Source organism: Amphiura filiformis, chromosome 8 (assembly GCF_039555335.1).
Source record: "Amphiura filiformis chromosome 8, Afil_fr2py, whole genome shotgun sequence".
NCBI classification, from domain to species: Eukaryota; Metazoa; Echinodermata; class Ophiuroidea; order Amphilepidida; family Amphiuridae; genus Amphiura; species Amphiura filiformis.
In genome coordinates, this window is record NC_092635.1 from 2,019,313 (window position 1) to 2,046,942 (window position 27,630).

A 27,630-nucleotide genomic window follows, 5' to 3' on the forward strand; every position below is an offset into this window, starting at 1 on the left:
CAGTACTGATACCAAACTTCATTCTTTACATTAGTCTTTCATTCGTGATGTTATTATAATAATCTGGCCTTGTTTACTAACATGGTTTCGACATCAATAAATACAAGAAAATCAATAGAGAATTTTGCCGCTGTATGAACAAAGCTATATTGTTCTCAGTCAGTTACCAGTATAGTCTCAGGTCTCAGCGTGCATATTGGTGGTGCTCCGACATTGATCACTCATGGAAACATAGACAAATCTTTGAAGATTTTGTTAATTTTTTAAAATATAGGAGGTAAGTTTCTTTTAAATTGTTATATAGTTCACTGAAATTATCAGAATATGTCATAAAGACATCCGTGCAAGTGTTTTATTTTTGTATGGATATCTTATATTTTGACATTTTGCACATGTGTATCATGGGTATGAAAGGACGATTTACGATTGTAAGACGCCAATGAATGTTTATTAAACTAATTATTTAAGTAGACCTATATGAGCAAAGTATTTATTTTCACATAATTTTATCAAAATATTCCGTTATACAATGGGCTTCATAAGTAACATCATTAATACTCATAAATACACGTTCGAAAATAGAGTTTACACGGAGAATCCCGGTAGGTCTAAGTGCATAGCAACCACCTTGGCAACCAGACGCTCAATAAGTTATCCCACTTCCGGGTTTGGCGAATACATGGACCACATGACATGACTACTATTTGTGTGTGTATTTATTATTATAACTTTATCATACAAATGAAAATTCTATTTCTTGACGATTAACAAATACACCAAGTGATCATAAATAGGCCTACATAAGTTGAAGGATGTTTCAGAAATTACGATCCGATCTGCATGTGACATTTTATTTGTAGCTTTTCTTAGCCTAAATATTTTTGCCAGAAATTTAATGCATATGACGGGAGAACAGCATTAAAAATATGAATCATTTGCTTCCAAATTAAAAGTATTGTTAATGTATACCTATGTAACGAACGATACATCCTATAGAAAGATGGGGCAAAGTATTCTAATTTGAATGGTTTTTGCAAGGCGAACAATCTGAGACCATTTTGGTTAAAACCGAAGCATTTTTAAGGGTTGACCCCTGTGGAGCTCTAAAAAAGTCATACAATAATTATGATGCTTAACTTAAAGTATTAATGTGTGATTTTCAAATTTCTACATAATTGTAATACCCTACCCGTGAAAGACTAAGCCTGTATAATTTTAGGTTTAAAAAAAAATTAGAATCGGAGATCGCCGGTTTTATTCGTCAATTCTGCCATATAGGCCTAGCCTTGCTCCATACCCGGCTCCATAGCAGCAAAGTGGCCGTTTCTTTCAGATTACCAAATTATTTCGGCTTCAAATGATCAGAAAACCTTCTTGACAGTTGTTACTGATAGAATGTAATAATTTTATGCAAATAAAAGCAAATTAAAATTCGACAGAAATCATACATTTATGGCTGCAATGTAGCAACATCATACAAAATAGTTTTTTTACTACAATTTTGTTGCATAACTTCAAGCACATTTCAACGATTAAGAACAAATTAAAACCTATCAAAAGAGGGGACATTAGACTATATTCACTCAAAGTTGTCCCTTTTCAAAATAGTTTTTATTTTTGCCCCAAAAAATATCAAATTGTCTAAAAAGTACGTTTTCAGAAAAAGTTGCACTTTTCAACATCCAGCTTCTTAAACTTTCTATGTTCAATGAAAATGCAGAAATCATAATTATTGGTTCTTTCGTATTGGTTCACAGGTTTATTTTTTCAATTCGTCAAAATGTGCGTGGAGATATGCAACCAAATATTTTGTTGTTGTTGTTGTTGTTGTTGTTATTTTTTTTTTGAGGAAGGGTATTTTTCAACCCTTAAATAGGCCTATTCTGGAATTAATAAGACATTAAAATTTGATTACATTTCTTCATGTTCTTACAGATCCTCCTGTTCCTAAAAAAGTTTCCATTGAAGGCATCTTCCACAATGCCAGCAGCAAAGAAAGACGTGGTGCGTTTTGCTGTGCATCAGCGCACTGATGAACCTGTGGAGATGGTGGCATACATCATCAAAGATGATGACTTTGAAGATCACAATGAATATATGACAGAGAATGGCTATGAGTTATGTGACGTAGTGCAGGGTGAAACATTTAAAGCGATCACCGGGGAGGCATTCCACATCAGAATTGCTGGAGATCTTAAGGTAACACAACCAAGGATTGATTATTTAGATCAGGTGTAAAAACTAGTATGAATTACCCCCACCAAACACAAAACGTTTTACAGAATACGCTTAACTGTCGGATTAGGGTATAAAACGTTTCAATAATATTCAGAAAACATTTTTAAAAACTAATGCAGATGTAAACATTCTAACATAGGCAATGCTATTTAGTGTTGACAAAATATTTTCCAAAATGTTGTTGTAGTGTTTTTTCATAAACAGTTTTCATGACCTTCATAATGCCGACATGTAGTAAATGTCACTAAAACGTTTTGACCAAAACCAAACCACGTTTATAACGTTTTAAAAACATTGATGTCTCGGGTCATTTGTTCTAAACCCATTTTGTTCGTCTTCATTTACCTGCATTCCCTATATACCGTACTGGATTACGAGTCAAAAAAGGGTATTTATCGGTAAATTACCAACCTCCTATGTTCAATTTTGCCGTTTTATCCAACAGATGAACACCTTTGGCGACCACAGTTATCATCATGACAGATTTATGTTGATGTATCTACGCAATAGAACGAATAGGAAAGATTTCTTCATCAAGGGAGTCTATCGGGGACGATTTCAGCCACAATATGAAGGCAAAGTCATGCTACAAAGGTAAAATCATTCTCTCTGTATAAGGGACCATCTAGTATTTACTCACAAAAGTAGTATTGTCTTACGTATCATGGGTGTAAATGATGACATCATCACCAACAAAGAGGATCCTATAAACACGCGTGTTTGCCTGTATCATGCACCTATTTAAGTTTTGAGAGGGTAGGCATAGTAATAGGCCTACAACAATATCTATACATGTAACTGGCAACATACCTGTTCTGCTCAGGATTTATATTCAGTCTAGATTCTATATACCAACCACTCAAATTGCTACAATTATTCAACTATATAAAAAGATAAATTTGACACCGGAAAATGAACGATGCGAAACTTCTGCATGCTAAAAATCGCATCAACCAAAATGTGCTACGCGACAATCCTGATATCAATGTAGTTTTTCCAGTGCCCGGGTGTTCCACGCGTATATCTTTCGTGGTTCTCTGTGTTATGCACTTGTTGGATTCATGTCTTGCTGAAATATAGGCTTATATGTTTGGTAGTGTTGCATTGCAAGATTGCTCTTTAAATATGCCATATATATTTTTCGTTCCTTTGCTGGGTTTTCGATCACCGTTGCTGCAATTCAAAAAACGAGGTCTTAAATCAGAGCTAAGGGTACAGGTATTGGCTGCTGGTTTTGATTTTGACATATATTTGGCTTAGGATACACGGGGATGAACATTACTGGTACCTTAATGGTTTTGCTCTCTGGGTTTAGACCTAAATGTTGCTATGTCGGGCATGTGAATGAAGAAGATACAGATTCCAAACTTACACTCATGCATGGTTATTTACACTTACTCTCGTTGAAAATGTTGCATTTAGTGTATACCCTTGACCAGTATTGCCCAGTTATTTGTCCTTTTACCCCAAGATCATGCTCTATGTGTTCAAATGTCTGCATGGATATGGACCAAATTATCTCATTGAATCAATTTCATTGTACAACCAAACTCGTCTCGGCTTGCGTTCTGCAACAGACACTACACGTCTTTCTGTACCAAAATTCAACCCTAAAGGCCTGCAATCAGCTTTCGACAAGAGTTTTTCTCTCACCGCACCTGCACTCTGGAACTCACTTCCATCTGAACTCCGTACTGCTGCTTCTCTGCCAAGTTTCAAGAAAGGTCTCAAAACCTTCCTGTTCCCACAATAATCTGGTGGCTTTGTTTCAGTTTTGCTGTTTTATTTTGCCTTTCAAATATTTTGTGTTCCATCTTGGCGCCGTGGTCTTTATGAAATGGCGCCCTATAAATGCCTTGTACATGTTGTATGTAATGTAATGTAATGTAAAAAGAGGGGGCATTTACTTTTTGTGATGTGTGCATATAATAGTACTAGTAAAACTCAGTTTATTAGTACGTCCATGCTCTGACCAACGTAGAAAAAGCCTTACACATAAAATTGGTTGAAGGACGGAATTCATAGAACACCGCGGCATGCAAGGATCCTCTGATTAAAATGGACGACCTATAATGCCAAAGATCCACGGAGATTAGGCCTATACCATGTATACAGCTGTAATAATCTTCGAAAGAAAAAACAAAAAACCTCGCATTTAATACAAACACATTAAGGGTCTTTGGGGGACCATGGCGACTATTTGGGATTTTTGCCTTTTTATATTGTTATTAAGCATTTTGTTCTTTTATAGTTTACAGACAATATTTTAATTAAATATCGTTTGCTTGAATATGTGCTGTTATAGGTTAACCGTACATGCCGGGACAGTGAACAGAGGCAGTGGAAGACAGGTTGCTCTTAATAATCTGGAAAGTGTGCTAGGGAAAATAGTATCAACATCTGCTATAACATTGCCAAAGGTATGTGAAAAACTCCCCCTCTATACTTTGACTCTGTCTTTCGCATCTTTCTCTCTCCCTTTCTTCCCCCCCCTCCCTCATCTCTCTACACTCCACTTGTTTTTTTCTCTCATTTAGGCTCTCTCTCTTTCTTCATGTTCTTGCTTTCTCCCCTTTCTCTATCTCTCTCTTTGGATCCGTTGATCAGTTATTTTTTAAGAACTATTGACTAAATGTAGAATGTCAGCGAGTCACCAAGATACATGACCAAATCATCATTCATTGTTTTAAGGCACAAGTATATTAAAACCATTTGGTTTCTCTATCCACAATCTATATAGGATAAAGAAGACCCAGTTCCAACAGAAGTCCAAGATGAGTTTACTGATGAAGAACTCGAGAAAGACATCGTACTACGCACCATATCCAAAGACATCTCCAAAGAATATGTCATCCCGCTAGCCATGCATCTCTATGGACTCACAGAGACTGAAGTCCTCAATCTAGCTTTACTTCCACATCAAAGGGATTTTGATGAACAGAGATATTATTTACTGGAGAAATGGAAAAAGAGTCAAGAAGATGGGGCTACGTTTAGCCAGCTCATTGACGCGTTTAAAGGGGTTAAGATGATTGCAGCTGCTGGCACGCTGAATAGAAATCTGTTGACAGACAAAAGTAAGTTATGCATGTTTGTGTGATAATTCCCTAATATGTAAAGAAAGCATATAGTATATTAAAAATTGTAAGAAAGGGCATAGCATTTTTCTTAATCATGTAATACCCAGCATTAGGCCCTACCATTAATTAACCATACAGGGTCTTATTTGAAAGTAATTTTAATTACACTTCAACACTATACTTGTTTATTTTCGCTTACCAGGAGCGCTTTCGAGGAACGAACTTCCTCATCAGAGCTAACAACATTGGCTGATGACGAGGAAGTTCCTCGAAAGCGCTCCCGGTATAAGCGAAAATAAACAAGTAGTGTTGAAGTTTAATTTAAATTACTTTCATTTTATTACCACTATGTATGAATATGCAATTATAGGGTCTTATTTATTTGTTCTTTTTCAACTCATTTTTCCCAATCAAGGATTACGGATGGTTGCAAAAGGCCTTCCAGCTGACGTAAAACCTCTAGCTGACGTACTTGGAGTTGAACAAGACAATGTGAAGACATTGTATGAAGAAGAGCTGACAGAATTCAAATATCAGATACTCTGGAGGTAAGACAAAGACCCAGGGATAAGACAAGCAAATATTGTAACAACAGAAAGAGTATCAAATTATACCTTTTCAGCTTTTTTGAGATCATGTATTCATGTATTTTAGAGCTAATCTGTGTCAGTGTTTTTTTGAGATGCATAGGCTTAGGAACCGAGGGGGAGAGGGAGCTCAGCCCCCTCAATAATTTTGGTGCGGGGGCTTGAATACCTTTCAGCCCCCCCCCCCACCCAATAATCCCAGGTGAAGTTAAAAAATTGTGATCAAATAGAGGGGAAATGGGTGTTTGTGACCTATGTTTTGCAAAAGTTTGTGACTTGGGCACCCCCAGGGTGGCCTACCAAAGATTTTTCAATTTTCAGCCCCCCCAAATGGTTGAAAATCTTCCTAAGCCAATGAGATGGTATTGAGATTTGAGATGTATTTGAGATGCATTTCAGAGCTTAGCTAAGATAAAATATATAATGCATTTCAACCAAATTGCTTCGGTCGACTTGACAACATGAACAACTGTTTATTACCATCTTTCTATAAAGCTTTTACTGACTAGCTTTTATTGAATATGGTCAATTTGAAAAAGAATTCTTGCAAGAAGTAGGAAGCATTGGGCAGAAACATACGTACAGTGCAAAACAAACAAATTTTTTTATATCCCTTATTTTGAATGCTTAATTTGATTGAATTAATCTCAGATGGCGAGAAGACTCACACGAGAAGCTAACCAAACGAGCTTGTCATAGTAGACTACTGAGTGCTATGAGGAATTGTGGAATGGAAGCAGGTGCAGAACAAGTATCAGCCATTACTTCTGTTGCTGCAAGAGATGGTAGGTAAAAAGTACAAAACACAATTGGTTTCGCGAAAGTTTAGTAAATTTCAACTTCATTGTTATATAGTTATATAATCTGTTTTTTTCTTCCAAGATTTTATTACACCTCTATTAATTAATATTATGCATAATATGTTAGGTATACAGCAACACAACCAAAAATAATGCTAGTGTTAGTTTTCCTCACACAGCATCATTTCCTGAATGAGCATATAGCAGTTGGGTGTCGAATTTGACAATTCACAAGTTTACACAGATATACTTCTACACTAATTACTCCCTTCCGCCACTCCCTCCACACCCACAGCTATATATATCCCCACACATACACACCCCTACATGCACCTCGACACACCCTACCGGTGTCATGCATTTATGGCATTGAACATGCCAACTCAATTAAAATTACTTTTCACTTCATTTCAAGAATACAAACAAACATGATGCTAGTGTTCACTTTCCTGGTACTGCATCATCTCACAAAATGATTTTGAATATAATACACTGCACATAATGGCACTGGTCATATGAAAAGGCTTACACAAGTAACACATGCATGCATGCATAAGACATCTCCTTAACATACACCAAACACCTCATAGGCCAACCTAATTTTTTTTTTTTAATTGCACATAATAACTTTATAATGATTTTACCATATTACATTTACCAAATTCTTTGCAGTGGTCATCTTGAGAATAATAACCAAAGATGTAGGTCGAAAAAAGATAATTAGTCTTGTGCACAAACTTGGACTATCAGCAGACGACATTGAGCAAATCACTAAGGAACACGGCCAGGATTTCAACAAGAGACTATTTCTTCTGAATGCAATGGTGAAATGGAGAGAAACAAAGGGAGCTTCTTTTGAGGCATTGATGGAGATCATGGACTCAAATGGAATGACTCCCAATGCTGATATATTGGATGAAGAACTAGTATGTGATAAACGTGAGTAGTCTTTTCTTTCTAGAATTATCAGTCATATTGTATTTAAATGGTATAGCACAAATTTTTAGTGTGACGTTCTGAGGAGCCCTGCCACAAAATACATTATTGCACTCGCAGGTCAACAAAAGTGGGTAAAAATGGGGAAATGGGGGGTTTATTTTGAATGCTTCTGGTACAAACTTGGATGGAGAGATAAATAACTATTTGTATTAAAAAAGTCAACTCCTGAACTATTAGATGAACATATAGACCACTTGACATCATTGTTTATCAACAAAGGCGAGGGACTGGTCTATCGATATGCTTGAACAAACCGCTAGACTGTTCAATGGTTTTATTGTACTATATGAAATATGGTGGGCATTTTAAAATGCATGTGCCCTGAGCAAACTACGATGCATAACACGCACACTGCAGGGCAAATAACAATGGAAATTGCCATAATTTGTGCGCATACTGCCGGGCAATGACGTCACATGTCAAGTGGTCTATACACCTTTATATTAAAGAATTAAATTTCAATATAAAACTGGTCAAATGTTACCACCAAGTAAACACCTACTATACTGTGTTAATTCACTAACAACAAATAACTTCCATCTTTACTGTATATCCATTCACCTTAGGTCTGAGAGAGGCAGCATCCCTGATAGAGCATGATTTTATGCAGACATTGGCTGATGCATTGAAGGTTGATACAACACCTATGATGATCCCATATGATGGAAACTTTGCTGCTGAACTAGGATACAGGTTTGTATATAGGCCCTATATATTTTGTAAATTGCATGAAACAGTGTTGAGAACTCAAATAAAATATGTTAAATTTTCTAAAAGTTTACATTTCTTTTGTTAGATATTTGTGTGCTTTTTGAAGGCAAGGTTTGTTTGGCACACTTGTTTCCGATGGAAAATCAGTGACCTTACAAGCTCTTACATCTGCCTAGGAATTTTTCAACAAATCTGTAGAGAGATAACATATTATTTGACTTTTTTCCGTAATAGTATATACATCAGATATTACTTTCTTTTCAAATGCTATATATTCTTTTGCTTCACTCGACTAGGCACACAGTTATGTTTGAAGTTTGTACAGAGGGAATCTGCACCTCCTGATTGCTTAGTCAAGCACCCACTTCAGTTTGTTTGAAGAGTAACAAACTTCATTGGGCGCAACAACAAATTAAAAATCATTCTTGTTTATAATGTAATTTAAATTCTTGATTCTACACAGATTGATGTCTCGATGGAAAGAATCACGGGGTAAATACGCCTCACACACTCCCTTCCGCCACTCCCTCCACACCCACAGCTATATATATCCCCACACATACACACCCCTACATGCACCTCGACACACCCTACCGGTGTCATGCATTTATGGCATTGAACATGCCAACTCAATTAAAAATTACTTTTCACTTCATTTCAAGAATACAAACAAACATGATGCTAGTGTTCACTTTCCTGGTACTGCATCATCTCACAAAATGATTTTGAATATAATACACTGCACATAATGGCACTGGTCATATGAAAAGGCTTACACAAGTAACACATGCATGCATGCATAAGACATCTCCCTTAACATACACCAAACACCTCATAGGCCAACCTAATTTTTTTTTTTTAATTGCACATAATAACTTTATAATGATTTTACCATATTACATTTACCAAATTCTTTGCAGTGGTCATCTTGAGAATAATAACCAAAGATGTAGGTCGAAAAAAAGATAATTAGTCTTGTGCACAAACTTGGACTATCAGCAGGCGACATTGAGCAAATCACTAAGGAACACGGCCAGGATTTCAACAAGAGACTATTTCTTCTGAATGCAATGGTGAAATGGAGAGAAACAAAGGGAGCTTCTTTTGAGGCATTGATGGAGATCATGGACTCAAATGGAATGACTCCCAATGCTGATATATTGGATGAAGAACTAGTATGTGATAACGTGAGTAGTCTTTTCTTTCTAGAATTATCAGTCATATTGTATTTAAATGGTATAGCACAAATTTTTAGTGTGACGTTCTGAGGAGCCCTGCCACAAAATACATTATTGCACTCGCAGGTCAACAAAAGTGGGTAAAAATGGGAAAATGGGGGGTTTATTTTGAATGCTTCTGGTACAAACTTGGATGGAGAGATAAATAACTATTTGTATTAAAAAAGTCAACTCCTGAACTATTAGATGAACATATAGACCACTTGACATCATTGTTTATCAACAAAGGCGAGGGACTGGTCTATCGATATGCTTGAACAAACCGCTAGACTGTTCAATGGTTTTATTGTACTATATGAAATATGGTGGGCATTTTAAAATGCATGTGCCCTGAGCAAACTACGATGCATACGCACACTGCAGGGCAAATAACAATGGAAATTGCCATAATTTGTGCGCATACTGCCGGGCAATGACGTCACATGTCAAGTGGTCTATACACCTTTATATTAAAGAATTAAATTTCAATATAAAACTGGTCAAATGTTACCACCAAGTAAACACCTACTATACTGTGTTAATTCACTAACAACAAATAACTTCCATCTTTACTGTATATCCATTCACCTTAGGTCTGAGAGAGGCAGCATCCCTGATAGAGCATGATTTTATGCAGACATTGGCTGATGCATTGAAGGTTGATACAACACCTATGATGATCCCATATGATGGAAACTTTGCTGCTGAACTAGGATACAGGTTTGTATATAGGCCCTATATATTTTGTAAATTGCATGAAACAGTGTTGAGAACTCAAATAAAATATGTTAAATTTTCTAAAAGTTTACATTTCTTTTGTTAGATATTTGTGTGCTTTTTTGAAGGCAAGGTTTGTTTGGCACACTTGTTTCCGATGGAAAATCAGTGACCTTACAAGCTCTTACATCTGCCTAGGAATTTTTCAACAAATCTGTAGAGAGATAACATATTATTTGACTTTTTTTCCGTAATAGTATATACATCAGATATTACTTTCTTTTCAAATGCTATATATTCTTTTGCTTCACTCGACTAGGCACACAGTTATGTTTGAAGTTTGTACAGAGGGAATCTGCACCTCCTGATTGCTTAGTCAAGCACCCACTTCAGTTTGTTTGAAGAGTAACAAACTTCATTGGGCGAAAAAAAAAATTAAAAATCATTCTTGTTTATAATGTAATTTAAATTCTTGATTCTACACAGATTGATGTCTCGATGGAAAGAATCACGGGGTAAATACGCCTCACACACAGAGATGATGAAGGCATTGGAGGAAGCAGGGTTGGATGGTCTAGCCAAAGATGTGGATGCAATGGGATCAGTAGATACATCTAAAGGTAACATATATCATCATGGTCTTCATTGTACTCATTATTTGGAATGAAAATACACCTGACGTCACTGGCAATAAGTTAAAGGCTTATTCAGTGATTTGCTCATTCAGAGGACTGTAAAAATCATCAAAATTTGGATTTTGGCACCTTTGTTAGTGTCATAGATGTGCTAGTATAGCCTGCTAGTGGTTAAGCCGAAAGTTGTCTATTTAAGACAAAATAAGATATTTAACATGAATCTGTAATTTCTCTACTTAAGTAAGTAAAGAAATTAACTACATGTATTTGAATGGCGCTTCAACTTTGTCAATACTGCTGTTTTCCTTGTTTTTAGTCAGTTAAAAAATAATTTCATTGACTTATCCTTCACAAGTAAGATTATTGGCTAGTTTGAAACTCTTCTTTACCAAATTGATGTTATTTTACACTATAATATTTATGTTGTTTTCCCTTTTCAGGTGGAATGAGTGACTTCATCCTGCGTTATGTGAGTTCTTGGTGCCATGTGAGCCGTGCCTATGAGTGGCCATCCCTTGTTCAGAACATCCCCTCACAGCTTGTCAATGGCTTGGATGACAGAACCATCAAACAAATACAACGAGAACTGAGAGATCCGAAAGAACAGATGGCCAGGGCTTTGATCCTATGTCATAAGCGTGGTATATTGCAGTCTGCAGGGGCGCTTGTTAATCGTCTTATAGCCTGCGGTTTTGAGAAACCTGCTTTGACTCTGTTAGATGTGTCGCGATCACAGTATTATTGTTCATCAATTAAGCTTGATGAATAATGAGTAGGCTTGACAACAACAATTTCTAACACCCATGAATTCCTGCCAAAATTATCTAACATACTTTCCTACTTTATGATGACAAGTTGAAATGCATGAGGATTATGGGTGTGCTGTCATTATGCATCCAATTTCATGCATTCCTACACCTCAATGGCAGACACTGACAGGGCCCATCCACCTGATATGTGAAATAATGCAGCCTTGGCGGGGATTTGAAGATGCATTCCATCACCCGTGTTACACTAGACAAAAGACTGATGAAAAGTTACAACGCAATACAATATAACATCAATTTTTAGCGGCTTTTATCCACCTAATTCTGCAGTCACATCACCAGTTTGGTGTAGACGGACCCCAGTAATGGCCGGATGAATTCTGACTGACACTTGGCTCTTTGGATTCGTCTATAGAATGGTTAGAATTATGATAATAAAAAAACAAAACTCCGCCCATTATAATATAATTTTGTAAACAGCATATGCCAAATGAATAAGTTGGGCTTAGCAAGTACAACTACTGCAAAACGAGTTGATATACGACATGTTTCATAACTGATAATCTTGTGTAACATATTTTACATTTTCTATATGGCATGATAAATACACAGTATATCAGCTTTTACATTACATGTCTATAAACACAAATAATTATGGAACAACTCAATTTCAATGAGTATTTTGTTTTGAAGAAACAAGTTCCATTTTCAAACTTTGTGTGACAGATTCTATTTTTTTATATTTTTTTCACTAGCACTTGAAGTGATGAGTAAATTTTAACCACTTTGTATTAACTCATAAAAAAATTGCCTGCTGAGTAGTAAGTCGTAGTAAGCCACATTTACAATGCCTAATTTGTGTGGGGTTTTGAAACCAAGCATTAATTAACATTAACACAATAAGGTGGGTGGTCATACATGGTGTTCTAAATATTCTGAAGGCCCATCACCCAAATGTTCTTATTCCATGTTTTGAGTTAAATTGCTCATTGTACATGACTTCTAGGCTGATAATCACCAAACTATCACATAATTATTTCAGGCTGAAATGTGCTGGAGTTACGAGATTAAGAGATTTCATGTTACACCTTAATCTGTATTTTGATGGGATAAAGTACAAGAATGAGGCTGCCAATCTGGTTTGAAATGGCTAGAGTATCACTTCCAATCCAGGATGATAGTGAGAATCATTTAAAATTAGACCTCAACACTACTTGTTTTATTTCATTTCCAGGACTGCTTTTGAGGAACTTCCTCCTCGTCAGCTGATGTTGTAAGCTCTGATGTTTTTCTTTGAAATGGCTAGACACCAACGTGATCAGATGACGTCTCACTAGGCTAAGTCACCACAGTCAGAAAATTCCTTCCCCTGATCCGTCTCGGGTTTTCCCACTGTTTCCAAGAAAAACAGAGCTAACAACAATATCGGCTGACGATGAGGAAGTTCCTCGAAAGTGCTCCCGGTAAGTGAAATAAACATGTTAAATGTTGATATCTAATTTCAAGTTATTCTCCTTTTATTACCACTATGTATAAATTTGCAATTCTATACAGGATGTTAGTGTTTTTACACAGATGATCTGGCACAAATTAGCTAGGAATATTCGCAAACATGTTTCACTCATGAGGTAGAAGCCATTATATCATACAGTGACTTTAGTAGCTCCTGGCACACCTCAAGTATCAAAACACATAGACTTGGCATCCTCAATAGTGATACAAACTACAAATACCAAGAGGCATGGATTTATGATGTGACTTTCTTGCAATAATATTTGAGTGTAAAATTTTGTATGTTTATAATAAAATATTTTCATCACTAACCTTGACTATTCCGTCTCTGATCTTCCATGATTAATGTCTACCAATATTTTCAAAAAATTACTCGAGACTGCAACTGAGTGGATCAGATCCTTTCATATTGCTGTCTTCATTACTTTTAAAAGAGGGAGGTGGGTTAGCGTAGTGGGTCTGTCCTTGTTTTGCACCACTTATCCCCATCTTAATATGCATTTGATTTCCAGGCCATACTAACTCCTGGCGGTTTTCACTGAGTACTCCAATTTCCTCCTTCATCCAAAACTGGGTTTACTTATTTTGATAATAAAGGTATTGGAAAATAGGGAAAATGAGCTAAGCAACCTATAAACCCCAATAAATCCCGAAACCCAATTACTTTCCAAACGTATGGTGAAATAAATCTTGACATTGATAATACAGATACAGCTACTGCACACATTGTTGTCTACATGTACATGTGCATGTACATATGTACACTTACCACCCTCCCACAAAATTGAATACCTGAGTGGAAGAAGGGCCTGGGCCGAACTCCATCAACCTGTTTTTGAGATTAGAATGAAAGTTCATCTGTGTTGGTAGTAAACATAGTTTAGTGGTTTAAACCTTTGATCACAACACAAAAATTTGTGTACCTGGAAATTCCAGGTATGCAAATTTAAAACTATGTTTTTGAGATATTAAGAAAAAACTTAATATTTGGGAAAATTGTATACTATATAGACAGAATGTTTTCATCTTCAGGGGACCTTTAATACATGAACATACAGTATTACATACAACCAAAATTATATATGATGTTTCCATGGCAATGGTACAGGTCTTAATACAAGCTGGAGTTGGCCCCTTCTTCCACTAATATACTGCAAGTGCCAGTTCCGTAAGCAGATGTGTTATAAATAGCTACAGAAAATTGATAATTATCCATTAATTGCACAAGTAGAAGCATGTTATATGTTAGCAAGAAAGTTGATTGTTGATGGATGAACAAAATTCCCCAATATTTCTTCCATGAAAACCAAGATTAAATGTATGTGGAAGACTATTTAGAGAGTGGATTTTGGCTCATCTTTCACGCACAAGGAAGAACAGTCTGCTGGCAATAAAATGCTAGGTCTAACTCAATTTAGTAAAAAAAATGGAGTTTGGGCCCTTCTTCCACTTAGGTATTCAATTAAGCTATGTATTGCTTTGATCTTAAATGATAACAATAAAAATACATGTTTCCATTTAGTCCAATGTGATCTTCAATCATATACTGGTATACAGTACTTTATTTTATCTATACACATACAATGTACATTGTATTTAATGATATATCCATGTACAATATAACACATAATAATTGCAAATGAAATAAAAACAAAATAAAAACTGATATTTGAAAGATTACAGAGGCACATGAAGAAATTGAACCTCTTTTCTGTTCTCTGTTAAATTACAGTTTTTCAAACCCAGTAAACATGAGCAACATGAAAAGAAATTCTGGTTGTGGTCAATCATTACCTATTCATCCCTTCACTACGATAGGATTTACATTCTGACTCCTTAAGGGATCTAAAATGAGCGTTTATTGTGTTTCGACAGTATTTTTTGTGGGACATGAGAGCACCTCAGACCTATCGAATTGCATTCTGAATACGAAGCATGTCTTTGTGATATCAAATAATTTTCATTTTTGAAAATCACAATATAATACAAATTTTATGACAAATTATAAAAATTTGATATTTTTCAAATTTTGATATATAACAGTCCTCAAAAGTAAATTATATAAATCTAATGATATATTCTTAAAGTGTATGTAGCAGGGAGGAAAAGCCGACGGTCAATTGAAAATTTTGACCTTTCATATTGAAGATATGGATTTTTTTCCCAAAAGACCTAATTTTTTTTTGGTGTTTTGGGAAAAAATCCATATCTTCAATCTGAAAAGGTCAAAATTTTCAATTGATCGTCGGTTTTTCATCCCACCTACATACACTTAAGTATAAATCATCAGATTTATAAAGTTCACTTCAAGTACTGTTAAATATCAAAAATATCAATTTTTAATGATTTGCCATAAAATGTGTATTAAATTGCGAATTTCAAAAAATCAAAATTATTTGATATCAGAAAGACATTCTTTGTATTCAGAATGCAATTCGATATGTCTGATGTGCTCTAATGTCCCACAATAAATACTGTCCAAACGTTCATACCCCAGCCCTTAATGACCTGACTTAATTTTTCTTTTCAGAAAACACAAGCAATCATTTACACAGACACTTGTTGCAGTAATTCAATAGTCATATATCACTACCCAGCAAACACAAAACGTTTGACAGAAAACTTTTTAATGTCAGGGTTATATAAAGGGTATAAAATGCTTTAATGAAATGTTGACAAAATTTTGCAGAAATGTTGACAAAATTTTGCAGAAATGTTTGCCAAAATATATTTTACAGTAATATTTTGTCAACATTTTAAAACAGTTATTGAAACATTTTTCATATAAAACATTTTAAAAATATTCCCATGACCTTTATATAACCGGACATTTAAATGTTATAAACAATGTTTTGTCCAAAACCAAAACGCGTTTATAACATGTTACAAACATTTTTGTGTTTGTTGGGTATTGTAAAATAACAAAAATACTTGAAAGTGAGAAAATCTACACGGTACTTAGCTGAAATCCTGGAGCATGTTTTTATGCATTAAAAAAGACAAGGACAGCTTCATAAATAAGTACATGTACAGCTGCATGGTTACAAAGATTTATCAACAAAAATAATATTATAATATTTACACTAGAAATATCTTTATGCTCAAAGGATCAGAATTGTTATGTTCATATAATTGCACTTTTTCTCAAATTCAGTGTTTTTGTTAAAATACACACACTTTTTATGGAAATTTTCCACAATAAGCTAATATTATAATTTCTGTAGATCTTGAATCAAAATTTTACCAAAAATCAAAAATTGCTTTTTGATATTTCGTCTCGAGTTTCATATACCCTAGAGTTCTTATCAAGGTCCTTTCGCAATTGCCCAGATTTGCTGATTGTTCATTGTGTAAATAGAGCTACTCCTGGACCACTTGATGCTACACTGACTTGTTCAGGTAATGAGGTGTCGATAACCAGTGACAAGATCAAATCAGCTAATCAGGACCCAACTTCTGTTTTTATACTGTACACACACAGATACATCAGCAAAACAGTGCAGGAATATTTATGCAGTGTTACAGCACCATGATCACGCCACTGTGTCGTAACTACATCACTTGCAAATACTAGAAAAGTGCCTGAAAGTCAGGAGTATAGTTAGGATTTACTGGGTTGCTGATTTTGAAGGAAAAAACAGTAGATGTTTTTGGGCACCAAAAAAGAAGACATTTTTCATGCGTCACCACTGAAAAAGTTTACTTCTTTGACTTTTTAGGTGACAAAATTTAAAGTTGGACTTGTTTATCCAAAGCAAATCTATTTGGCAGACTCCAATTTATCATTTGTGGGGGTGCACCCTCACATCCCCTACCTATGCCCTGATGATCACTCATCAAACAAAAATTCCTTGAAGCATAACAAAATAAAATTATGAAAGTTATGAAAATACCACTCCATAATAAGTACATCATCGATTATTGTTTAAAATAATAATAATAATATATTTGAGTTGTGCTGTGTTGTACAAAAAAATGTGTACTTCAGTTTTTCTTGAATTAGGCAACAAAATTATACCAATCAGTTGCTCTCTTCCAAGTTGATTGACTGGATACCATGTTTTATTATTAATCATTTGTTCATTTTCACCTAAAACAACATAAAATTATTCATTTTGATCCTATTTTCAACATATTTTTTTCAAAAACTATGAAATTCCTTTCACAATCTAGGATGCTAGTGCTAAAATGGGGTCAAGTCACATTGAGTGCATTTTGAGATCAATGACAAAGAAGGTTGTTATTATGTTCATGTAGTTTCAATGCACGGTGGTAGCTTTGTCCACACAATTTCAATGCTCTGGCACATTATTTCACTATGAAACTTGCAGAGGGTGACCTCCCCCTTGTAGCAGAAATTAACACTAGCTCATTTTCATGATTTTGTGACTTAACCCTCGTTTAGAACTAGTACCCTCAATTTGCCAAGTGGCTAGCAACCATGGCAAAACAGCTTTGCCTCGTAAAAAAAGTCTAATAACATTGCCCTCTCTAGTCATAATAGAAAGGGAACGGTTTATAGTTACCTGTGATTCACCAGTATGTGGTGATCATGACGATATGAGTCCACCAGTGTTTACTCACAGACTCTATGTCACGATGACAATTTGATTTCTTGCATAAGAATTTGAAATATAATTAGTAAATTTGAGCCAAAATTGGGACAAGTTGGGAAAAAGATTTCATTTGGTGTACCCAATTTTCAGGGAGAGTAAACACTGGAGTCCACCTCGTGATATAAATCTTCAGAACAAAACAAGTTATATTACATGCTTTTCAAGTTATATAGCATACTTTATCAATCTTACAAATTAAAAATCATTTCTGCTTACTATTTCATACAATAACTTGGTCCGCAAAATTATGAACAATACCAGAGATTGTCTAGCATCCACCTACAGAATATGAAGTCAACTTCAGTTCCCCTCTCCCACTTAACACACTGCATTGCATTATGTGTAATATTAGATTTGCTGGCCAGCAGTAAGGTAAAAGGTTAAGTCCTGCTGGACAATGCTACTACCTCTTGAATTTTTCACCTGTCTGACAAGACAGCAATGTGAGTGGGTGTTAAGGTACACACCTGTTGGCCAGTATTTACAAAGGGAGATAAACTTTAGTCCTGCCACCTGCCAAATATACAGCTAGGCGCAATGCGATTTGGGTATTGGGTGACTAATATAGGCTTTTGTAAATTTACATGAAAGTGAGTCTGGACATTATTTACTCGCACAGCTAAGAACTAAAACCAAATAATTGTCGCCTATTACTAGCTGATCATCATAAAGGGCTATGTGTATTCTGCCTTCTCCCAATTTATTTCATTGCTTGATACACACACACAAATGTCAAAGCTACAACTTGGCATAAGATGATATGTGAAAAGCAGCTTACACACTATTATACTCCCAATATGTTCTATACATCATCAACAAACCCTCAAGTTTGACATAATTACATTACACCAATAAGGTGAGTACATAAAATTTGTATGAATTAATATAATCTACAAAAATGATTTGTATATAATAAACAATAATTGATTTAAAATATTTAATACAAAGAACTATACAACCAAATTGCTGTATTGAAGGGTGAGGAAGGATATTGGAAGAGGGTTGCAAATCCCTGCCTTGTTCTAATACTCAACCACGGTTACCAAGCATTTTCAGTGCAAATCTTGGGTCAAATCTCTTTCCCATTGATTTCTATGTGGAAAAAACTACCGAAAGTCGCAGGTGCCAATGCTGAAAAGTTGCCCAATGTTTTTCTAACTATTGGATTCTATTGGACCGAAAATTGTCAAAAGGCACAGGAAGAATCTGTAAAAGTTGCCCAAATGGGCTACAAAATCACAGGTTTGGCAACCCTGAACTCAATACAATGCTAATTGACAAGAGCAGGTAAGCATCTAGATTTGACAAGAAGAGGAAGGAGCACAGAGTGAAGTCCTCTGTAATGGAAGATATTTGGTTGTATAAATAAGGATATAAGGAAGCAGAGTAACATGTACAATCTCATTGCACATTAAATCTATCTAATACATAGTAAACCTTGTGTGACAAATGCATGTGTGTTATCAAAGGCACACAGGGATATTAGTATTACACAAATATTCTACCTTACTGCTCCTCAAATTCATCATTTAGCCTCTTTGAAGTGCATAACAGGAGCAGTATTCAATCTGGGTACAAACCTGTCAAATTAAAAAAACTTAACCCACTTTGTGCAGCACCGTGTGTTCATGTTATGAACACAATTAATGTCCATTTGATAATATACTTTTTGTCTAAATGCTAAACAAAAGTAACAGAGGCTCTGTGCTGGGACTCTGATACTTGTATACTGATCCAAGATATCTCAACAATAACTCACTGTTCGCTTAGCTCGCTTTTCGAGGAGTGTTGCGACTTGCGAACGGTGCTAGTTCTAATCATAAAAGCTCAAGTTTGTATGTTAAGATTTCTGGATTTGACAGCTTTACTTGCATAACTATGAAATATGCAGCATCACATTGGTCTCTATATACTTCCCTGTTTGCTATTTGCGGAGTTAATAATAAGCACAGGCATATTTCTGCCAAAAATACCACAATTTAAATAATCACTAGGATGTTCTGGTCATGCAAATCACTATGGGCATCACAGGTTAACGTCACAATCTTTTTGGATGATTTTGTTGATTCAGTTTGTTTGAATATGTAATACAGCAGTACAGTGGAGTCATGAAAGATACAATGAATCAGGTTATGAATAACAAAGTACCTTACAGGTAGAACATGCTATGGAATATGGGATTTATAGTACCGTACTGATGCGAGTATAGTCCCACCCCGTTTTTGGGTGAAAATTTTTCAAAATTGGGGGGGGTGGGACTATACTCGAATTTCAAAAAATTTTTTGTAGTGTCCCTGGACCTAGACCTAAATGCTAGGTTCATTCATGGTTGACCTAAATAAAATAAAAAAATTCAAGATGTTTTGTATTTTTAATATGAAAATTGATAATTTGTATTCATGTCATACTCTATTAATGATTTCAAAATGCATTGAATTTGTGCATGCATTTTGAAATTTTGTGGGACTTTACTCGAAGGTGGGACTATACTCGTGTCAGTATGGTAATATGCTCAATGGAAAATAAGTTAAATGTTTTCTGATCACAATAAATTACCAGCCATATTGGATGAGCACTGGAAATGCTCATTGCAATTTCACTTTTGCATTGATTAGATTAAATTGCGAGTTTATTACAGTACATACAATACAAAAATATCACTAATAATTCAATATAAGTCATTTATTATGGGGTCTTTTTTATCATGTCCTCTATTATGGTGTCTTGTTTTCACATTAAGTCAGCAATAACAATATGTAATTTGTACAAAGCAGTTTAACTGCAAATTATAAAACAAAATGTACTTGTGTAAACTTAATTGTTCAAAGATATCACACTAGTATACATAGAAACATCTGCCTCAAGTCACTGACATAGACACTCAAGAAAGCCAAATACAGTGTGCAAAACAATTAAGGTACTACATGTACATACATAAATGACAGCCAGTGAAAAAATTTCACTGACTATCCAGGATTTGAACCTGGGACCTTCGGATCACCGGACCGATGCTCTACCAACTGAGCTAATAAGTCAGATGGAGAAGAGCAGTGATGTTATTATCTATAGGCCTTCAGTTCAATACCCATCTGACTTATTAGCTCAGTTGGTAGAGCATCGGTCCGGTGATCCGAAGGTCCCAGGTTCAAATCCTGGATAGTCAGTGAAATTTTTTCACTGGCTGTCATTTATGTATGTGTTGACTTGACTTAAAAACCTTGCTCATATTTAATTTACCACATAGATTAAACTTTATTTCTCCGTCTCGAATATAATTTCGGAATGATTTCCAAACCTCTTTCTTAAAGCTTCTTGGATGAGAAGATGATAGAGGGCGGTATTGAACTGAAGGCCTATAGATAATAACATCACTGCTCTTCTCCATCTGACTAATTAGCTCAGTTGGTAGAGCATCGGTCCGTGATCCGAAGGTCCCAGGTTCAAATCCTGGATAGTCAGTGAAATTTTTTCACTGGCTGTCATTTATGTATGTGTTGACTTGACTTAAAAACCTTGCTCATATTTAATTTACCACATAGATTAAACTTTATTTCTCCGTCTCGAATATAATTTCGGAATGATTTCCAAACCTCTTTCTTAAAGCTTCTTGGATGAGAAGATGATAGAGGGCGGGTATTGAACTGAAGGCCTATAGATAATAACATCACTGCTCTTCTCCATCTGACTTATTAGCTCAGTTGGTAGAGCATCGGTCCGTGATCCGAAGGTCCCAGGTTCAAATCCTGGATAGTCAGTGAAATTTTTTCACTGGCTGTCATTTATGTATGTGTTGACTTGACTTAAAAACCTTGCTCATATTTAATTTACCACATAGATTAAACTTTATTTCTCCGTCTCGAATATAATTTTGGAATGATTTCCAAACCTCTTTCTTAAAGCTTCTTGGATGAGAAGATGATAGAGGGCGGTATTGAACTGAAGGCCTATAGATAATAACATCACTGCTCTTCTCCATCTGACTTATTAGCTCAGTTGGTAGAGCATCGGTCCGATGATCCGAAGGTCCCAGGTTCAAATCCTGGATAGTCAGTGAAAATTTTTCACTGGCTGTCATTTATGTATGTGTTGACTTGACTTAAAAACCTTGCTCATATTTAATTTACCACATAGATTAAACTTTATTTCTCCGTCTCAAATATAATTTGAATGATTTCCAAACCTCTTTCTTAAAGCTTCTTGGATGAGAAGATGATAGAGGGCGGTATTGAACTGAAGGCCTATAGATAATAACATCACTGCTCTTCTCCATCTGACTTATTAGCTCAGTTGGTAGAGCATCGGTCCGGTGATCCGAAGGTCCCAGGTTCAAATCCTGGATAGTCAGTGAAATTTTTTCACTGGCTGTCATTTATGTATGTGTTGACTTGACTTAAAAACCTTGCTCATATTTAATTTACCACATAGATTAAACTTTATTTCTCCGTACTACATGTAGTTATTTTTACCCCTGTATAAACAAAGACAGATATGTCATAATTAGAAGCAGCAACCAAAAGCGGCATCTTCTAGCTCAGATTAAGACCTCATTCCAGGGATGTACTTTAACACCCACCCAAACGCCGGGGTGACTTTGCTGTCGGCAGGTGAATTTTCAAAAGTACCTGCCCATCTGGTGGGTAAGAAATTGAGGAGGCTAAACAGGTTTTATCGCAACTCTGAGCTGAGCCGCCTGAGGTAGCTCTGGGATGTGATATCCACACTTTTCTTTTGCTCCGTCACCTCAGGTAAATCACAGAAATCCGGTCAGAGTAAATTATATTTTTTTGTAACTTGCGCTTTTCAAACTCTGGCAAATGTCGGGCTGGCAAGATTTCTTTCGGGCTGGTAACTTTTATGTGTTACCTGCTCGACTGGCTAGTGGCCAAAAAAGTTACACCCCTGCCTCATTCATTGAAATCGTTCAAGAAATAAAGACAGTAAGACACAATGAATGATCCAAAAACCCAAGGAAGTTGCAGTTTGCTTCATTGCCTGCCCTATTGATTTGTACACAAAGCATTCTCAAACAAGAGAATTAGCACTGTACTTTTCATTGATTAGCACATTAAAACTAGCATCATGCTTTCATTAATTTGAACATAAAAGTGCATGTTCCTTTCTTAGGTTTTCGATCACCATTTTTAAAATCTCAACCAATTTCAACAAATGAATCAGAGTTAAAGAAGAGAGTACTGGCTGCTAGTTTTCATTTTGACATATTTGACTTCGTTTAGGATATACATAATTAGTACCAAAATGATTTTGTGCACTGTAGTTTTTTTAACACAGGTTTGTACTATGTTATACTGTATAATATTACACAAGTACATACTAAAAAGTAAGTCAAACATTGTTTTCCAGTATCACACATCAATTTATGTTTACTTTCAACTGTGAAGTGCTAATCCATAAGTCCATTTCTATTATATCTCAATATTTATTGACCAACATGCATTGTTCCAGGACCGCCACCAACTGTTTTTGTTAGGACACTTGGTTGATACATATTTCTTATGATAGAAAGCTAAAGGTATAACTTTCCTAAAATGGAGTCTATGGAGTCTACATTGATCTACTGGTATAAGCTCCCTTGTAAAGAGATACTGTACCACTGTGGCTAATTGAAAATGGCATTTAACTCTATGCATGGAATGTTGTCATTAATCTAGTTCTTGATAAACTAAGTGATTAAGTAAGATGTAGGCCTATACAATTTCTTCTCAAGTTTTCTATTTAGTACCGTTCTGAACCTTAAAGCAATAATGTAAGATTTCTGACAAATTGGTTGCTTACATAAAATGATAAAATTATAGTTTTCATTATCAGATATATTCCCTTTTCATTTGGAGCCAAAATATAAATGAGGTAAAATTAAAGAAAATAGCTTTAACTACCAAACCTAAATTGGGAATGTGTGTATCAGCAACTCTGATTGGCCGATTAAATCCCATAATTCTGTGATTTAGAAAAAAATTGACTTTGTCACATATACAAATGCAATGCTTTACTCCTCATTCCAGAAAAACAACAGCACCAATTTTTGGGATTAAAAAATATTATCAACTTTTGCCAAATGAAACATAACTAAATCCAGAGGATGTTTAAAGGCATTCCCATAACCCAATGGGGTTTCTGACCTTGGTATGTCTGGCGTTTGTACACATTTGGCCCAGTTGACCATACCTTGCATTGGGATTGTGTGCAAATATCTGGTGTTTTCATCCTTTTATTTAACATTCAAAACATTGAGACTTATGAATAAAATTAATGCAGTGGGACAATATGAATGTTTCCTGTAAGAAAGTCAAATATAAGTTATGAGTCTCAACTATTAGCTCGTTGGCTGCAGTTTTAAAATTACCATTTTGTGTGTGTGGCAATGGGGACTTTGCCTTTAAAATTAGGTTATATTGATCAAATTTCCCAATCATAGTGCATTGTAGGAATGCCTTTAAGCCTCCTCTGAGCTAAATCCTAATCATTTAGTTAGTTCTAACTGGCAATAAAAGTAATTTTGGGCAATAAGGGCAAAAACCATGCGCTTTTAGGGCGTTTTTTTGTATGCTGTGACAATCAAGCCCAAAGACTTGTACTAAGACTAATTTAAGATTATGCATTCTAAAAACTAATACCTTTTTAGAACCAGATTATGAGCAATTTCATAGCCTATACTCAAGATTTTGAATACTTACATCCATAGTGGCGTAGCTAGGGGTTGTGGCACCCAGGGCTAAGGATACATAATGGTGCCCCTCCACAATTCAATTTTGCACAAATAGGGCCTACCACTCATTAATTTTGGCTATAACAAAATTGAATATCGGTCTTAAATGATTCTGTGCTGAAAAGGGGACGCAGAATCAATGTTGAATTGGTCACATGCCCCCCCCCCTTGCTGATGAAATATTAAGAAATCATGCAAAATTGCATGTTTTTGGCCCATTTCTCCTCAAATTGCAAAACTATTAAAATTTGACTTTATTGCTAGTTAGAACAAGCTAAAGGATTAGTAAAAACAAAATATTACTGTATTTTTCTGGAATGGGGAGTAGGCCTTGTTTTTGCAGAGTATTCATCAAAATATATTAAAATTGTGTAAAAATTGTAATTTTGAGAAAAAAGGGCATCTTCTTGAACAATCTTACAATACTGCTTTACAGTCCCATGAACCAGCTGTTTCTGCTATAGCTTGTGTTGATAGTTGTAATGTTGCTACACTTGCTAATGCTGATATTGTGATGTTACCTACTCCTGCATATCAGTGACTTGCCTATGCAATCTCAACCCTGAAATTCACCTCCACTTGCTGTTGATTCTGCTTTAGCTGATCCTGCTGTAGATGATTGTGGTTTAGATATTGTTGAACTTGCTGTTGATTCTGCTCTAGCTGATCCTGCTGTAGCTGCTGTTGATGATAATGGTTTCAATATAGTTGAACTTGCTGTTGATGATCTTGGTGGTGCCATTACTATTCCTGATGGTAGTGATGATGCTGGTGCATGGTTGGCAACATCAATGAATGTCCAATCTAATCCAGAAGAGTCCTCAGCATTCTGCTGTAGGTCTGATTTGATGCTCTCAAACGCCTCATCAAATCTACAGAAAGACAAGAACAATAAAACTGTTGAAAAACTTGTTGTCAAAGAGATTTGACACAAACTACATCATACTGTCAGCAGAATTTCATTCAGAATTTCATAGTGTTCTAATCTAATATGAATCAAGGGAGTTAAGCTAGTGCCCCATGTTATTATGCTTCCATTTCCAGAACAGCTGAACCAACGACCAGAAAATCAAGGGTATCACTGTGAGAGAGAAATGTTGCCGCTGACAGTATTTATGTAATTTATTATCTACTGAAGACTACAATTTTATAATTAAGTACTGCTATCTACTGAAGACAGTAATTATATAATTTATTACTGCTATCTACTGAATACAGTAATTATATAACTTATTATTGTTATCTAATGAAGACATTACCTATATAATTTATTACTGCTTCTACCGAAAAAAGCAATTATATATTATTGCATTCTACTGAAGACAGTAATTATATAATGTATTATTGCTATCTACTGAAGACAGTAATCATATAATTTATTACTGCTATCTACTGAAGACAGTAATTATATTATTTATTACTGCTATCTACTGAAGACAGTAATTAGACAGCATTTCCTCATTATAGTAAGGTATCAAATTCCAAAATAATGAAGGCCATAGAAATACATATTTGAACTCTCTGAACCCTTCATGTAGTAGGCAGGCTGCTGATATTTGGTAATTTCATTCACATCATGGGCAACTTCCCTAGTTACTTGATAAAAACAACACTGTTTCAGTTTAGAGAAGGCACCAACTTAAGGCAAGTCTTTTGTCTGTATCACCACATCATTACTTGAATCTGATTTCATATTGCAGATTTCAAAACATCTGATTTCATATTACAGATTTCAAAACATGGCTGCCATACCTACCTTTCTTTGGTTGAAAAGCTTTCTGTCATCACGTCCTGTGAAAGTTTATCAGGAGGCATGCTGACGAGGCCTCGTATGTTTGGCGATTCTGGTGTAGTAGCACCTGCCGAGTTGCCGGATGACGACCGACGACTTCCAGCTCGCTCTCGATGAAAATTCTGCATCTGAAAGTATCCCAAAGTGTGTATGGATGTGAGAGCCCACAGTTACACTATGTATTACAAGATTAAAAGATGTTCAAGTTCCACAATTCTATGCGATATAATACCAGACATGCCAACTTTGAAATCCAGATTTCCGTACTCAGAAGAACAAAAATCCGTATTTTGCACCCTAAAACCGTATTTTTAAAAAATGTACCTTTTGCATACCTGCCAACCCCAGAAACCCCAAAAGTAGAACACATAATTGCGAGGGAGCACTTGTGCGACCAAGCACGTAACGGCCGGTGTCCATGGGCCCACCTTACGAATTTGCAATCAAATTTGGCAATACCAAAGAACCATCCCATCAAAGTAATAAATCAATACAGAAAGATGCTTCCTTTACGAGTTATCACTCATTGAAAGTGCTACTTGGCTATACTTTACATGGAAGCGGCCTTCTTAAAGTCGTCATATTTCCTTAATTACATGACTGATCAAGCTGATTGTCGGATATGTGATGCACAATTAAAAATTAATTATTAAAAGATTTGGTGACCTCGGTCAACCTTTGACCTTGTATGTGACCTTTGACCTCACGAAATTGGTTAAAGTATGTAAACCAAACAAATTGACATATTTCTTGAAACATTGGGCTTTGTTACTTCTAATGTTGTTAGAAGTATGCTTTGTTAAATCTTTCAAGTTCAGAAAATCATTGATCATCATCTCATCATCATAGTATCAGTCGGTAGGCCTAACATTGGGTTTTGTTCATGTTTAAAAAAAAAAATTAAACAGTTTAATGCCAATGTCAATTAGAAGACTGTACTAGTGGGTATAGCAGTTATCTATGCATGGTTAAAGAAAAATATTAAAAATATCAATGTGCCACTAGCTGGGTGCACCATTGAGAAAACAAAGTCGGAAAGCATCTTGCAGGCTTATTCTTTTGCAGACCTAAATAGTTAACTAAATACTTCCAGAAGACATAGCATGATGTGTAGCAGTTAACCATCGGAAACCATCTTGTATAGGCCTATAAATATTTCTTTAATGTGCATGCATCGTGCGAAAGTCGGGAAGTAAAAGGAGGTCGGAAACCTTCTTGTAGGCTTATTCTTTTGC

At 35.5% G+C, this 27,630-nt stretch overlaps 2 protein-coding genes and 4 non-coding genes across 6 annotated transcripts in view; 4 read left to right on the plus strand and 2 right to left on the minus strand.

Annotated features, from left to right (window-relative positions):
* The first annotated feature begins 171 nt into the window (after window positions 1–171).
* Window positions 172–11,753, plus strand: LOC140158500 (uncharacterized). The gene is made up of 11 exons (XM_072181600.1): window positions 172–277; window positions 1,936–2,199; window positions 2,684–2,832; window positions 4,544–4,658; window positions 4,979–5,315; window positions 5,734–5,866; window positions 6,557–6,690; window positions 7,378–7,644; window positions 8,271–8,397; window positions 10,836–10,969; window positions 11,425–11,753. The coding sequence occupies exons 2-11, from the start codon at window positions 1,981–1,983 to the stop codon at window positions 11,751–11,753; spliced, it is 1,944 nt and encodes a 647-aa protein (XP_072037701.1). The 5' UTR covers window positions 172–277; window positions 1,936–1,980.
* A 9,088-nt stretch (window positions 11,754–20,841) lies between these two features.
* On the minus strand, window positions 20,842–20,915 carry Trnat-ggu (transfer RNA threonine (anticodon GGU)). The gene has a single exon. It is a non-coding gene; the product is annotated as a tRNA-Thr (tRNA).
* Window positions 20,916–20,969: 54 nt separating this feature from the next.
* Trnat-ggu (transfer RNA threonine (anticodon GGU)) lies at window positions 20,970–21,043 on the plus strand. Its single transcript has one exon. It is a non-coding gene; the product is annotated as a tRNA-Thr (tRNA).
* An 813-nt stretch (window positions 21,044–21,856) lies between these two features.
* Window positions 21,857–21,930, plus strand: Trnai-gau (transfer RNA isoleucine (anticodon GAU)). The gene has a single exon. It is a non-coding gene; the product is annotated as a tRNA-Ile (tRNA).
* Window positions 21,931–22,150: 220 nt separating this feature from the next.
* On the plus strand, window positions 22,151–22,224 carry Trnat-ggu (transfer RNA threonine (anticodon GGU)). The gene has a single exon. It is a non-coding gene; the product is annotated as a tRNA-Thr (tRNA).
* Window positions 22,225–24,928: 2,704 nt separating this feature from the next.
* LOC140158501 (inhibitor of nuclear factor kappa-B kinase subunit alpha-like) overlaps window positions 24,929–27,630 on the minus strand; it is a 37,988-nt gene continuing 35,286 nt past the window's right edge. The window contains exons 20-21 of the mRNA XM_072181602.1: window positions 26,360–26,523; window positions 24,929–25,475 (exon numbers count right to left, since the gene is read on the minus strand). Of these exons, the coding sequence (XP_072037703.1) occupies window positions 25,160–25,475; window positions 26,360–26,523 (480 nt within the window). The 3' untranslated portion in view covers window positions 24,929–25,159. The remainder of the gene's footprint in view (window positions 25,476–26,359; window positions 26,524–27,630) is intronic.